This window comes from Lolium rigidum, chromosome 1 (assembly GCF_022539505.1).
Source record: "Lolium rigidum isolate FL_2022 chromosome 1, APGP_CSIRO_Lrig_0.1, whole genome shotgun sequence".
NCBI lineage: Eukaryota > Viridiplantae > Streptophyta > Magnoliopsida > Poales > Poaceae > Lolium > Lolium rigidum.
Window position 1 is genome coordinate 311,967,803 of NC_061508.1, and position 14,748 is coordinate 311,982,550.

The 14,748-nt window shown below is 45.5% G+C and overlaps 1 protein-coding gene and 1 pseudogene across 4 annotated transcripts; both read left to right on the forward strand.

The window, feature by feature from the left end:
• Window positions 1–1,303: 1,303 nt before the first annotated feature.
• On the forward strand, window positions 1,304–3,648 carry LOC124684155 (annotated as a pseudogene).
• A 1,742-nt stretch (window positions 3,649–5,390) lies between these two features.
• Window positions 5,391–10,841, forward strand: LOC124697737. Of its 4 annotated transcripts, none has more exons than XM_047230287.1 (7): window positions 5,391–5,508; window positions 5,590–5,694; window positions 6,211–6,316; window positions 9,080–9,262; window positions 9,488–9,961; window positions 10,069–10,152; window positions 10,512–10,841. In XM_047230287.1, the coding sequence occupies exons 2-7, from the start codon at window positions 5,647–5,649 to the stop codon at window positions 10,514–10,516; spliced, it is 900 nt and encodes a 299-aa protein (XP_047086243.1). In that variant the 5' UTR covers window positions 5,391–5,508; window positions 5,590–5,646; the 3' UTR covers window positions 10,517–10,841. The 4 variants fall into 4 exon arrangements, with proteins under 4 accessions (XP_047086243.1, XP_047086255.1, XP_047086250.1 ...); XM_047230299.1 differs by having other exon boundaries at window positions 5,590–5,670; XM_047230294.1 differs by having other exon boundaries at window positions 5,399–5,501.
• Window positions 10,842–14,748: the final 3,907 nt, after the last annotated feature.

Here is a 14,748-nt window from a genome sequence, read left to right on the forward strand (position 1 = left end):
TAAACTTGCCTCTAACTTTGGTACATCTGGTGCACCTCTTTTTTATTTAATCTTCTTAATTACGTAATATACAAATGTTGAGATGTATTAGTGAATTGCCAATATCTTTTTATCCGTTTGGAATTTTGATTGTGTGGGCTAGTACATTAAGCTTGATAAGGAAAACTGTAGGAATAGAGAAAACGTAGGCTCATGTCCACTCCAATCCTACAAAAAATTATACTGAACAAAATATGTTTGATTCCACCACCGAAAAAGCAAAGGATTCTGAATGAGAGGTATGAGCATCTCCATCTTAGTCGAAGAATCTCCAAGAGTCTTGTAAACACTTATCAGGGTTTTACATTTTGTTAGTTAATCTACTGGTCGCATTTATAAATGTTAGAGTTAATAGAGGTAACAAAAGATAGCCTGGTTCAACGATTTTGATAGCTTTGATATCTCTTCATGTGGGGTACTGGTGTGTATTACCGCAACGTTAGAGTATTGTTGGTACTAGCTTAGTTTAACGATTTTGATAGCTTTGATATCTCGAGTATAGAAACGCCATCTAAGAAGATGCTAGCATATACATTTTTTATGATGTAGATCTAGCTTGTATTCACCATGTCATGAAATTTCAAACTCAGTTGTAGAAGCAAACAGGACATATCTTCATGTAAATAAATAGCTTTTTATATTGAAATTTTAATTTGGCACAATACCATTACGACTTAATTACGAGCACTCATTTTTGCCACCATTGTTTATTAAGCTACTGATTTTGTTTGGGTTTTAATATTTGTAACACGCTATATACATGTAACATCTTTGTTGTCATGATATACATGTAATATTTGTGCTGGTTGGTCTGACATGATCTAATCGACTAGATGGGTGCATAGTCGGCTCATGCTATTTTCCTCTTCTTCATTGATTTTTGTATTGATATAGTGATTCTTGAGATGCTAATAAGTATTGAACAGCGATCATCGGCTTAATAAAGTCCTACACATCATCACGATGACGTGCCGAACTTTTTACCTTATTTTTATACGAACAAATGTAACATCTTTGTTGCCATTTTACACATTTTTTGTGGTTTCTGAATGATCTAAAACAAATGGGTGCATCAGGAGTAATTCTCTTCTTCCTGCTGCTGTGAGTCCGTAAGATCTTTTCGTATGCGTTGTCCGTAGGTGTAGCATTGCTCGGGCGCATCGGGTGCAGCACAAACCCCGATCCAATACGACCACTGCCATAACAGCCAGCCAAAACAGAAACACGAGGATGCCATTCTCAAAAAAAGAAAAAGAAACACGACATGCCACCGGCGCCATGGCCGACCCCTCGCTCCGTCCGGCAAGCCACCCAACTCCACGCCCTCCTCACAGCTTCCGGCCGTCTCCTCCACCAGCCCTCCGCCGCGCACCTCCTCAACTCCCTCGCCAACTGCATTCTTCCTGCCGACCCGCTCCACCTCCGCTACGCGCTCAGCCTGTTCGACCGAATGCCCAGCTCCACCTTCCTCTTCGACACCGCCCTCCGCGCCTGCTTCCGCGCCTCCTCTGGCCCCGAACACCCCATCCTCCTCTACCGGAGGATGCGCCGCACGGGCGTCACTCCCGACGCCTTCACGTTCCACTTCCTTTTCAAGTGCTGCGCCCGCGGCCACGCGCACGTCCTCCTGTGCCAGATGCTGCATGCCGCGTGCTTCCGAACCATGCTTCCCTCGGCTTTGCCGCTCATTGCTAGCTCCGTCATCCACATGTACGCTGAGCTTGGGCTCCCTCGTGATGCCTGCCGGGCTTTCCACGAGATTCCTATCAAGGACTCGGTTGCCTGGACGACGGTGACCTGCGGGCTGGCAAAGATGGGGCTGCTCGATGATGCGCGGCGCCTTCTGGCGCAGGCTCCGGCCAGGAACGTCGTGTCGTGGACCGGTTTGATTTCCGGGTACTCACGTGCTGGTCGGGCCGCTGAGGCCGTGGACTGCTTCAAACGGATGCTTTCTGATGGCGTCGCACCCGATGAGGTTACCGTGATTGGCGTGCTTTCCGCATGTGCGCAGCTCAAGGATTTGGATTTCGGACGCTCGCTGCACATGCTGGTTGCGGAGAAGAGGATGTTGATGGGGGACAAGCTTGTGGTTGCGCTCATCGACATGTATGCTAAGTGTGGTGACATTGGCCGTGCACGACAGATTTTTGATACTTCAGGTAGGGGTCGAGGACCCCAGCCTTGGAATGCTATGATTGATGGGTACTGCAAGCTAGGGCATGTTAGACGTTGCACGCTCTTTGTTTGATCAGATGGAGGACCGTGATCCCATCACATTTAACTCGCTGATCACTGGGTACATCCATTGTGGTCAGCTTAGGGAAGCAATGATTCTGTTCGGGCAGATGAGGAGACATGGTTTGCGTGGTGATAATTTTACCATGGTGAGCCTTCTAACTGCTTCAGCAAGCTTAGGCGCATTGCCACAGGGCAGGGCCCTGCACGCTTGCATCGAGCAGAGGCTGGTGGAAGCAGATGTTTACCTCGGTACTGCACTCTTGGACATGTACATGAAGTGTGGGAGGGTAGAAGAGGCGTCTGCTGTTTTCCAACGGATGAGTATCAGAGATCAGCACACTTGGGGCGCCATGATTGGAGGTCTTGCATTCAATGGGATGGGTAAGGCTGCTCTGGAGCACTTCTTCTGGATGAAGTGTGATGGCTTCCATCCCAATTCAGTCACATACATTGCTGTTCTGACTGCATGTAGCCATTCATGTCTACTGGAAGAAGGTCGTCTCTACTTTGATGAGATGAGATTGTTGTACAATATGCATCCCCGAATTGAGCACTATGGCTGCATGATAGATTTGCTGGGCCGCAGTGGACATCTTGATGAAGCTATGGATCTTGTGCGGACCATGCCAATGCAGCCAAATGCTATCATATGGGCCTCCATCCTGAGTGCTTGCAGGGTTCACAAGGACGTTGACCTAGCACGGAATGTTGCAGATCATCTTCTGAAGCTAGAGCCAGATGAGGATGCTGTCTATGTTCAGATGTATAACATTTACATCGATTCTAGAGAGTGGGAAAATGCATCGAAAATAAGGAGATTGATGGAAGACAGGGGTGTGAAGAAGACTGCTGGTTACAGCTCAATTGCTGTGGCTGGGCAGGTGCATAAGTTTATAGTTGGTGACCGATCACATCCACAGATAATGGAGATCATTGCAATGATGGAGGAGATGACACATAGGTTAAAGTCAGTGGGATATTCACCTATCACGTCGCAGATAACAGTTGATGTTGATGAGGAAGAGAAAGAACAGGCACTGCTGGCACACAGTGAGAAATTGGCCATTGCTTTTGGCCTCATTAGTCTAGCACCAAACCTGCCGGTTCATATCATAAAGAACCTCCGGGTCTGCGAGGACTGCCATTCTGCAATCAAGCTGATTTCAAAGCTTTGGAACCGTGAAATCATTGTTAGAGACCGAAGTCGGTTCCATCACTTCAGGAACGGATCATGTTCATGCAATGATTTTTGGTGATTTTTGTATGGCGTTGATCCTGGGGTTACGCTTGAAGGATGAGGAAACACTTAAAAAAAACTATTTCATAAAGCTTTGGAATAGCTGTCTGGTCTTGATTTCCAGTGGTCAAAGGTAGCCTTTCTTCTCTTAGATGTGCCATCTAAAATAGAATCATTCATCATATTCATCTTCTGATAGCAGTAGCTACTTTATCAGGAAAAAAGGTGATTTGTTTCACAGTATGAATACCAATTGACCCACTGGAAATGTGCTCCTCTTCACACGGTAATGCTCATTACACACCCATAGTCCAGGTGGAGATGCAAGTGAGGGAAGTGAATGTTATTCATGGTTTTATCGTGACTTGTTGCAGGCCAGCCCAGTGACTTGGAAGCTAAGTGTGGGGCAGTGGGCCAGAGTCAATAGTCTAGGTGGGTTGTACAATTTATTGAACAGGCCTTCCCATGGACTCCGGTGGCAGTTCAGAGTTATAAAATGTAGACATGGAGGTGGTGCATCTGTGGCCCTGCAGCCGCAATTTCATCATCATCGCTCAGCGAGGCAATGCAGAATTCGTTTTGCCGCCTCTACCAAGGTCAAGAATTCACTTTTATGGAGCTGCAAAGCATATGGTGAAAATGTGAAGGGAAAAGAGCTGCAGACATGCTGATATACGTTGGAAAAGAAAGAGTGATACCTAGGAGGAACTAGGCATCAATTCAATCAAAAGTAGAGCTGAGGATCAAACCGAGGCTTGGTAAGCCATCATCTGTGGTGCTGCTAATCAGCAGCCCCTAGGTGACTTGTCTAGATGTTGGGAGAATACATCAAGCCACCATTTTGCAGGTATCAAACTGCTTTTACAGTTATGCAGGCAAGAAAAAAAATGCTGCGAGGATTAAAAAAATGACATGTAAGTTTAGTAGTGCTTGAGATGGAAAGCATATCAATGCGATAGTTGGTTACTCTCTTCATCCTAGTGATTTGGCAAGAATCCGATCCTTGCACCTCATTATTCTTCCAGCTGCTCTTTATTTGTATGATGGAACATGGCCAATGCAAGTTGCCTTTAATGTAAATGGGAAAGGTCATTGCAGCTCTGAGTACAGGCAGAAGCTAAACGAGCTTCCGTATAATGTTACTGGAGTGCAGGGAATGGGTGGACCATTTCGGTGTGGTGGGATGGGGTGGTCTGGTACGGTACAGGAGAGGGAGAGCCGGTGCAGGAAGATGCTGGCATGAGCCTCTCCACTTGACCCACTTTTGCAATTTCTTTTGGCATAAATTCTTGTCTCCAAAGCTTATAATGCGCCCTTTGTATTATATAATTTATCCTTCACCAGCAATCTGGTTTCTATTTTATGGTCTGATTGTGACTGAACTGAACTGATAGTCGCGGGCCGAATATTCTGCGCATTCGCTTGACTAGATACTACACCAGATACATTTGTGCTTGAAAATAAAGTTACATTGTCCTACATCTTGTATATAGTATAATTCTATTTTTTGTGCATATCTGGCCAATTAGTAGCCAGTAATTACATCCATTTATAAGAGGCTCTAGTGTGAGGCAAAAGCCTCTTTTTATAAGTTTGCAGAGCATGATATAGGGCACTGTATTTGATAGCAGATTCTGAGCAAAAAGCCTCATCACTAGCAGTGGATTAGGGGAATCCGGGCCAATTTCTTTGGCTCCTTTCTGCCCTTCCCCACACCACTAGTTGCTCCTCTCCCTTTCGCCCACTTCCTTTTTGGTCCCTTTTCCCAGCTGCTCGCGTAGCCAACAAGACCGGATCAATCGATTTCATCACACCTCCAGCCGTGCCCTAGCAGCCGCCGCCGCGCCGTACTTTAGCGTCACCGCCGCCGCCCCCCACACAAACCCCAGCCTCGCACGCCGCCATCGCCGTTCCCCTTCCTCCTCGCCGGGACATCGCGTCCCTGCCATCTCCACGCCGTCCCAGCCTCTGGGTTCTGACTTCTGAGGTATCAGGTTGTTTCCAACCAGCGATGGGTTAAGCGCCGTCTAGATCCGCCCCTTGCCTCGTCTCAGCGTGGTTCTTGTTTCTTTCAGGGAGAGCGAAAGGGAGCCGAGGAGGGAACTTAGGGCTGGAGGAGGGAGCTCGACGCTATGTCGGGGGAGCACGTCCGCAAGGTCTCTCGCCAGGACATACAGCTCGTCAGTAGCATTTCACACTGACAGTACCTCTGCTCTGCTCTGCTGCACTTCTTGCTTCATGTGCTTTTGTTTTTTTTGCTTATTCCCCATCCATCCAAGCTAGCTGGGGTCTAGGTTATTAGTTGTATATGTGGCTTCTGATACGCTTTCTGAAACGCATAGCAGCGAGCGATATTTGTTATATTTTAGATGGAGCTGGGAAACTAACTTTAGATATATTGTTAAAATTAGTGCATGTTTACTTGCACTGTCAATAACTTCTGCTTGCTACTTCATGTCCCTGCTCTGTTCGTTTGCTCGTTTAATGGTTCCCATCCAAGCCAGCTAGGTTCCTAGGTTAATCTCGTATACGGCTTCTTTAGTGCTTGTCGACAGCCAAAGTAGCAACCGATATTTGCGATTTTGTTTGTGAGATGAGACCGGTTCTACTTGTTTTTTGCATATTATATAGTTAAAATCACGGTATGTTTACTTGTATTGTGTCGATAACTCGTGTTGGTAACAACTGCTGTGCAGGTCCAGAATCTTATAGAGCGATGTCTCCAGCTCTATATGAGCCAGAAAGAAGTGGTTCATACCCTCTCCCATGAGGCCAAGATAGAACCAAGCTTTACTCAACTTGGTAATATTATACTCTCAAAAGTATTTTCCAGCTTACTAGCTATGAGGTCCCAGGATCGGTAAACAATATCATAGTTCATACATAGTTGGCTGGATGGCTGAAAACCATGGCACATTCTGGTTTGCACAATCACACTGTAAATTAACGCTTAAGGTAGAAACTGTAATTCCGGCGTTGCATCAAGAATTGTCAAATGATGATCAAATCAACTGTTTTTAAATAATCCCCTTCGAAAATGTTCCTTTCCCCCTTTTTACCTCAGAATTCATCAGTGAAATTTTCAATTATAATGGAAACATCACTTGCAAACCAATTATATATGTGTCTTCATATGTGCATTCTTATATATTTTTGCCAACGGAGAAAAAAATATTTGTTCCAATTCGTACCTTAAAATTGTATAACTTGACAACACAATACAAGCATGAGCAGAACGTGTGTGTGGGTGTATAAATTCGGTCCACAGGCCTATAATGTTGACACTGTTATCATAGAACACAAACAGGACATCATGTCCACCTAATTCCAGTTCCATATTCCGATTGTTTGAAGAGTGTTTCGTGATGAGGCCATGAAGGGTTCCTAATGGACTGTGGGTCCATTAGCATGATAAAAGACCTATTAATTGCATGCAGATGAAAATGTTTGAACCTGTAAACTAGCACTGGCATGGACAAACTTTGCTGATGTCACAAGCATTCTCTTTGACACTACAAAATATTAAAATTTGCTCCATTTTTTAGTTCTTTTAAAATGAGTAAATTGCGTGATGGGTCGTCAAATTTATTGAATCAGTTCACTTGGGTCTCCCAAAGTGCACTTCAATGCCCCTAATGTGGAAGAAGTTGCTCATTAGCCCTCCCAATCCCACTGCTGTGGCTTCTCTTATTAATGTGGTTAACCCACCTTGTGGAAGAGATAGAGCCAAAGGTTTTTGCAAATTTGTTGAAACCCCTTCTGATCTACATAAAGCACAAACACATCAAAGACTTCTCTTTCACCCCCATTCTGTGTGGACAGTGCTAGCCGGCGGTGCTGCATATCGGTCCTATCCGTGCAGCAGCTAGTAATGGTTGGGCAAACGAGCGCGTGAAAGCAGTGAAACACGCTGCCCTCCTAATCACGACGTGACGACCGTGTCAAAACTTTCTACTACCACAAATACGTGCAGTAGCACTCACCCAAAGTTCGTCTGTTGGGTACACTAGAAATAGTATCGATGCCATCCTTTACGTTTTACATGTCCATTGCCTGGCTACGAAAAAATCCAACAATCTGAATAACACTCTCTCTCCCCAACATAGTTGCCAGATTAAGTATTATTACCTGCTAGATTACTACTTGCAAATTTAAGTAGGGGTAGTTTTTGGTTGCCCGATTAATTAGTCATAGTTGCCAGGTTAATTACATTTTATAATTGCCTGATTACTAGTTGCCAGGTTAGTTAAGACTAATTGCCAGGCTCAAACCACCTAATTTCCTGACTAATTAACATAATTGCAAGGTTTTTAATGCACCTAATTGCCGGATTGATAAGCACGGTCGAGAACTCCTGGCAGCCGCCGCCGCTGAGCGCTTGTTCATCGCTCCGCTGAAACCACCGCGAAGGTCCGGGACTCCTGGCTGTGGCTCGATGTGCTTGTTGGAGCAAGCCTCCCCAGTCCGTGCTTGGCAGCTTGGCGACCTCCGGCTCCGAGCTCGCGGCAACATCTGCCTCACCCGCTGCTACGTGCTGCTCGACGGCGGCGGCAGACTGTCCACTGCTCCGTGCTGCTCGACGGCGGCGGCAGACTCGCCACTGCTCTGTGCTCGGCGGTCTCCCCCGCTGCTCCGAGCTAGGCAGCAGCGACAGTGGCCTCCTCCGCTGCTCCGTGCGCGCTTGGTGGCGGCCTCTGCTGCTGTTCCGTGGTGGCGTCCTCCTCCTCTGTTCCCTCTTGCTCTCAGCGCTGCTTCTCGTCCTGGTTTTCAGAAAGGTAACGTGTGGTGGAGGGCTCACCTGATGGGATAAGAAGCAAGTGGGGTTGAGGCAGCCTGAGGGGCTAAGAAGTGATCAGTCATTAGGGGTAATCGATGTGTTTTTTCCTAATACAGATGCGGCGCTTGCGTATAGATTTTCCCTTCTGTTGCTGAAGAGCCATGCTGTTTTAGTTTGTCTCAGTGAGTGAACCGAACACTGTTTATTTAATCACCTAATAGTTACAAACTTACAATCACTAGTGATGTTCAAAGGAATTGCATCCTCTAGGAAATTTTGCTATTTCAGTTTGATAAAAGATAAACTGCAAAGTAATTGTAATGTATTGCCTGTTTGTGGATGTATAACTAGTACTCCCTCCGTTCCATATTAATTGCCGCTGATTTAGCAGCATGCCAGTGAGTTCCTGAACTGGCAATAGGTTTTATTACTTACAAGTGTCGTAATCAATGGGATACTAAGCTCCCTATAATACTTAAAAAGTATTTGCCAAGTCAATTTGGCGTGTATGTAGGTGTATATCACAGTTCTGCTGTACAAAAACCACAAAGAACTTCTGTAGTTTTTGAATATGTTTGTGCAACATTTGGTTACACGTGTTTGCCGTGAAATTGCCTGCTGGTGGGTTAAAGGACATATGATGACTTGTGGCACATCAGGGACCTAAATGTGCACTTTGGGAGTACATGGACCTAGATGAACCACCCCTCCAACTTCATTGACCCCCCCCCCCCCGCCACACCCGTATATAGATTGTTAATATTTCTTCCCTACTCTCTTCGTTTCAGTTTGGCAAAAACTTGAGGAAGAGAACCCTGAATTTTTCAAGGCATACTATTTGAGGTTGATGCTTAAGAATCAAATAACGGCCTTCAACAAGCTTCTTGAGGATCAGTTCCAACTTATGAATAAAGACTATTCTTCAGCGGTCCCTTCTATGCCTCTTACTAATGGCTCCAACTCCACAGCATGTAAGGCATTATTTTTCAAGCATTAGAGCAACTGTTTGTCTTTATATGGTGTGATAATGCAATTTCTGTCATCATTTTTTTTGAATTTAGAAACAAGTACACAATAGTCTAAAAAACTCTCAAGTTTATGTATACAGCTGTGTTCTTGGTGCCTACACTTTCCACGCTTTATTTACTTGCTGGTCAATGACATTTTATCATGGTCCACTGTTTTCCATCTTTCAGTGAAGCAAGATCGGTGCTTTGTACCAGAGTCTGGTCCCGTATCTGCAATGTCAAATGGTGTAATGCACAATGGAGGTTCAGGTGGTTTATCAAATGGAGCACCATCTAGTGATCAGTTAATGTATGGTGGTAAAGACTTTCACGGTCCCCATAATGGTTTGAATGCTTCAACCAATGTTCTGCCAGCACAGAATGCGTCCTCTTTGCTGTTTGGTGCTGATAATGGTACAACGATAAAGACAGAGTCAGGCTATTCAACCAATGCTGATTTTGCTTTCTGTGGGAATGCTTTCCTCGAATCATGCCAATCAATTGGTGATGCATCTGGTGGTTCATTTAGCAGTTCAGAGTTGAACGGGCAACCACTGAATGATTCAATTATCGATATGGAGTCATCATCATTTGGCTTCTTGGGCCAGATTCCCCGGAATTTCAGTTTTTCAGACTTAACAGAGGGCTTCAACCAAAATACAGGTACAATCATGGGATAAAGTTTACTATTGCTTCTCTTTCATTTTTGGTTACCTTTTCCCCTGTCCATTGGTTATGTACATTATGTGTGTTACTTTTGTCACCTGCAGAAATATTAGAGAATTATGGTAGGTCACCCTTTCTCCCATCTGAGCAAAATAATTTCTCAGATTCTACAGGTGGAGAGCATACAGGTAATTCATTTTTGTCCTATTTTCGTACTTTGCAGAGCTAACCCATGAATTTATTAGCACATACCACCAGCACCACTGCAATCTCTTCTCCCTGAAGGTTCTCTTGCACTAGTTTTGTGCCTGCCGCTTTGCATGCTCATTTGTCATTGCACATTAGTGAGGTGCTATATGGAAATCCACACCGTGGGTGCATCTTAGAAGTGTGCTATTCAGTTACCGAACACTAATTGAGAGAGAACTCACTTTATCATCCATAGTTCTTCTGTCTTCTTTTTCTTGTCTGGCTAGTATTCTCCTTGTGCATAAAACATTGGGTTCTTATACTTTTGGTTTACTCACGTCTCATGGTATGTCTGCAGGCTGAGCAGCTGTCCATCATTTTGTACATATTCATGGAGAATGGAGCAACTTATGTGTTAGCTTTTCCCTTGTTAGTTATGATGTCATGTAATGTGGTATTGTGGGATGAATCGTAACTCCCATCAGATGGTACAATAGATCTGTCTCAGTATGCTTGCTTGATGGTACTGTAGTTGTGCCTTGTACATTGATGTGCTTATGTAATATATCAATAGTAGCTTGATGTTGAATTCACGAGTTCATGAGTACATGCTCTTGTCTAGCATGCTCAAGAGAAATCCATTAATATCAAGTGAATGCAGAAATCAGAGTTTAATTTGTGGTGGCCATAATGAGAGATGTTTTTTTTGGGGGGGGGGGGGGGGGGGCCTTTGTTTCCTATTACATGCAAATATTTCTTGACCCCGGCAGTGCTTTTTTACTTTTCAATCTGAATAAAAACAGATGTGTGGTTAGTGCAGATTTTCTTTGGAAGCCTAGGATACAATACCCTCCTAATCGGAAGAAAAAGAGATGTGTGGTTAGTGCAGATTTTCTTTGGAAGCCTCGGATACAATAACCCTCTTATAAGATTCAGAAATGAAGGATCCACATTTCACACGTATCATGGACATGACATTCATGCAATTTTTTCTTATCGCCTGTGCTCTTCTCCATGGTGCTTGAGCTCAACTGTTGCACATGCAGAGTGCTAGAAATCAGATGAAGGTGCAAGCAGAAAAAGGAAAAATAACTAATCATACACTGCATTCAATATTTGTTATGAGCTTGCCTTGGAAAGCTGCATTGGCGTTCTGCACCCAGGGCGCGCCAGAGTGGGGGTCGAGAACGTCGGGCGGGGAGGTCGTCCTTTTCAATGGCCTGCCACACCTTGCTCAGCTTGCACAGGAGAGAGATCCTGCAAATACCCTGTGGTTAAGGATTATACTAATTACTAGCACTATAGGAGTGCCTTGCAATCGTCAGAGTTCAGTTGAATTAAGTACAGCTAGTTCTACTAATACATCAGGCTGACCATTCAAGCTACCAGGGGTCTAGGTTAATTCATATGTTTAGTGCTGACTTTGATTCAGTTTTCGCCAAATTATTTGGGAGTCTGAGGCTAAGTGTCTCATTTTCGCCTTGCTTGGAGTCCTCGGTAAGTGTCATACTGCTGACTGCCTGTGGAAGAAGGGTTGGCCTCATAATGCTGCATGTGTGCATTGCCTTGGTGGCTCGGTGAGCCTGAGACCGCCCTTCATTTGCTGGCAACATGCCCCGTCACGATCAGAATCTGGAGGCGGTTGTTAGCTAGTTCTCAGCTCCCCTTGATGCTCTCGCCAATGCCAGACACAACATCGCTGCAGTCTTGGCAGCTTGACACTCACAGTAGATAAGGAAAGCCCCAGAAGAAAGGTCGGACCACGCTTGTGCAGTTAACTTGTTGAACCATTTGGAAAGAACTCGCATCTTCGAAAATTCAGCATCCCCTTTTGCTAGAATAATAAGCTGTATCTCTGAAGAAGCAAGGAACTGGCACAGTGCTGGGCAAACGAGGGCTTGTGACTTGCTGCATAGACCAAGGGAGCCCGATTTAGTTCCTGCTAGTTTCTTTTTATCTGCTGGGGTTTCGCCCAGGCTCAGCGTTTTTCTTTTTTCCCCTTTGTACATCTTGTACTTCTTCTAATGCAATGAAAAGCAGGCTTGGCTGCCTTTTCGTCCAAAAAGAAGTGTTATTAATAACTGTTGTGCAGGTCCAGAATCTTATAGAACGATGTCTCCAGCTTTAGATGAACCAGAAAGAAGTGGTTGATACCCTTGAGGCCAAGATAAGCCAAGCTTTACTGAACTCGGCAATGGTCTTATTAGCAACGAGGCTCCAGGATTAGTAAACAGTAGTTGGCCGGATGGCTGGAACCATGGCAAATTCTGTTTTGCACAAGTCATATTTCCGGTGTTGCATCAAGAATTGTCATATTTCCGGTGTTGCATCAAGAACATGCTCTGTTCCCCCTTCTTTGTTCCCATTTGTGCCTTAAAATTGCGCAGCTTGATAACAAACCACGAGCACAAGAGGAATGTGTGTGTATGTGCAGAACATTCAGTCCATATGCCCATAATGTTGCCATTGTTGGCAAGAACGCAAACAGGACATCATGTCCACTTAATTCCAGTTCAACCACCCAATTGCTTCTTTTGTTGGTAACTCACGTGGTGTAAGAGATAGGGCCAGATGGCTTTTCCAAGTTTCTGTTGCCTTGGTCACGCTTCTCCATTTCAGAGCGTTATTATGCCTTCTGTTGAGCACTAGCCCAAGTAAGAATTTTCCTGCTTTATTTCCTCAGTGAGTGAATCGAGCACCGTTTCTTTAACAGACAAATAGTTTAAAAGGCTAGTGAAGTTTGTGCGGATTTGTATCCACCAGGAAGTTTCAACATTTCAGTTTGAGTGAAGATATACGACAAAGTAATCGGTAATTCATTTCTTGTTTGTGGAACACAAAGCCACAGAGCATAAAGCGTGGCATGAACTTAGTAAGATATAACAGGCTGCCGGTGACTTTCTGGACTGGCAATAGGTATTATTACTTACTCCAACCAATAACTTCCCACTACATATTTGGGCATCCCCTTGTACATATGGTAGCTGTGGGAATAAGATCCACAGCCCATTTTTGATCGTATTGATTGCAACTTTGAAGGTTGGAGAACCAAGACCATGTACAAGGCCGGTTGCTGAATTTTCTTTCTGACCAATGCAACCACTGAGCGATTCAATTTTGGGTATGGAGTTAGTCATCAGTTGCTTCTTGAGTCAGATTCCCGGACTTTCAGTTTTTCACACTGGACCGAAGTTTCAACCAAAGTGCTGGTACCTTAATGGGGTTAAATTTTTATTGGCTTGGTTTCCTAATTCAGCACCGTGTCCCCTAACTGTCCATTGGTTTTTTGTCTTACTTTTGTTGGCTGCTGCAGAAATGCTTGAGAGTTATGGTATGTCACCACTCACGTTTTCTCTTATTTGAGCCAAATAACTTGTCAGTTTCTACAGGTGGAGAACATACATGAACGCTTTCTCTTTCTCTTATTTTCGTCCTGCTTTCCTCATTTTCAGGGCCATCCCATGAACGAGTTGTAGACCAGGAGAGAGAACTATATTTTCATTTGCTTATTATTTGCCTAATACAGTGCAAACAGTTTCTTGACACGAATAATGTCTTTTACTTTTAAGGGGAATAAAAACTGCGAGGATGGTTATTAACTCTTAACAGATTATTGTGATCGAAGCCTCGGTTACAATACCCTCTCACAAGCCGACGACACCTTAGAGTTCCACTGAATCTCCTAGTTCAGTTGTTGCAAAGACCCGGTGCAACGTCGTACCTTCCGATTATTTCCATTCAACAGCATAACATTGAAAATTGTAGCAGGCGAACTAGCGATTTTCAGGCGATCTCGCGCCGCCGTCGTTTCCTCCCCCGCCCCGACCTCCCGCCGACGTTGGTACTCGCCGGTGCGTCCGGCGGAGGAGCATGTCCATCCCGAAGTGGACGGCGGGCTTCCCATCGTTCGCCGAGGAGGTGAGGATGGGGGAGGAGAGGGCGCGGAAGGAGAAGGAAGCGGTGATGGCGGAGGAGAGAAGGCAAGCGCTGCTGCGGCGGAAGTTGCTGATTCTCTAGATCAGCCTCGCGTCTGAGTGGGCGATCGTGCAGATGGCAAAGGGATGGCGGCCGCAAATCTCAGGGCAGGGGCTCGAGGAGCAGCCGCGGCGTTGGCGATGATCAAGCTTAAGGATCCTGAAGCGGCTAATGGCGGAGCAGGGCCTGGAGGATCTGGAAAATTGGACGCCGTGAAGGCCTCGTCTCGGGGCACGCCGCTGAGTCCTTCTCCGTTGTTTCTGCCTGGCGGTGATGGGGTGTCTGAGGGCCCATCTAGTCCTCGAAGTGCTGCGGAGTTTCGGCGGCAGAGGGAGAAGCTTCGCCGGGGGAATCCGTCCCCGACGAGGAGCTTTTCGCCGGAGAGGATGGGGAAAGCTAGGAGAAGTCCCCAGAGGTGGGCCCCACCGTGCAGCCGCTCTTCGTTGGCAGCCATGGGTGGCCGTCGATTGGACCCTCCTGATCGAAATCGGGCCGTTGGTGGCTTCTCTGGTTCGGCGGATTTCAGAAATACGCCTTCCGTTTTGGATATAATGTTGGATGCTCCGCCCGTCTCAGACAAAAATCGCCTGGTCGGATCTAGGGCTCCCCCTGGTTCTCAG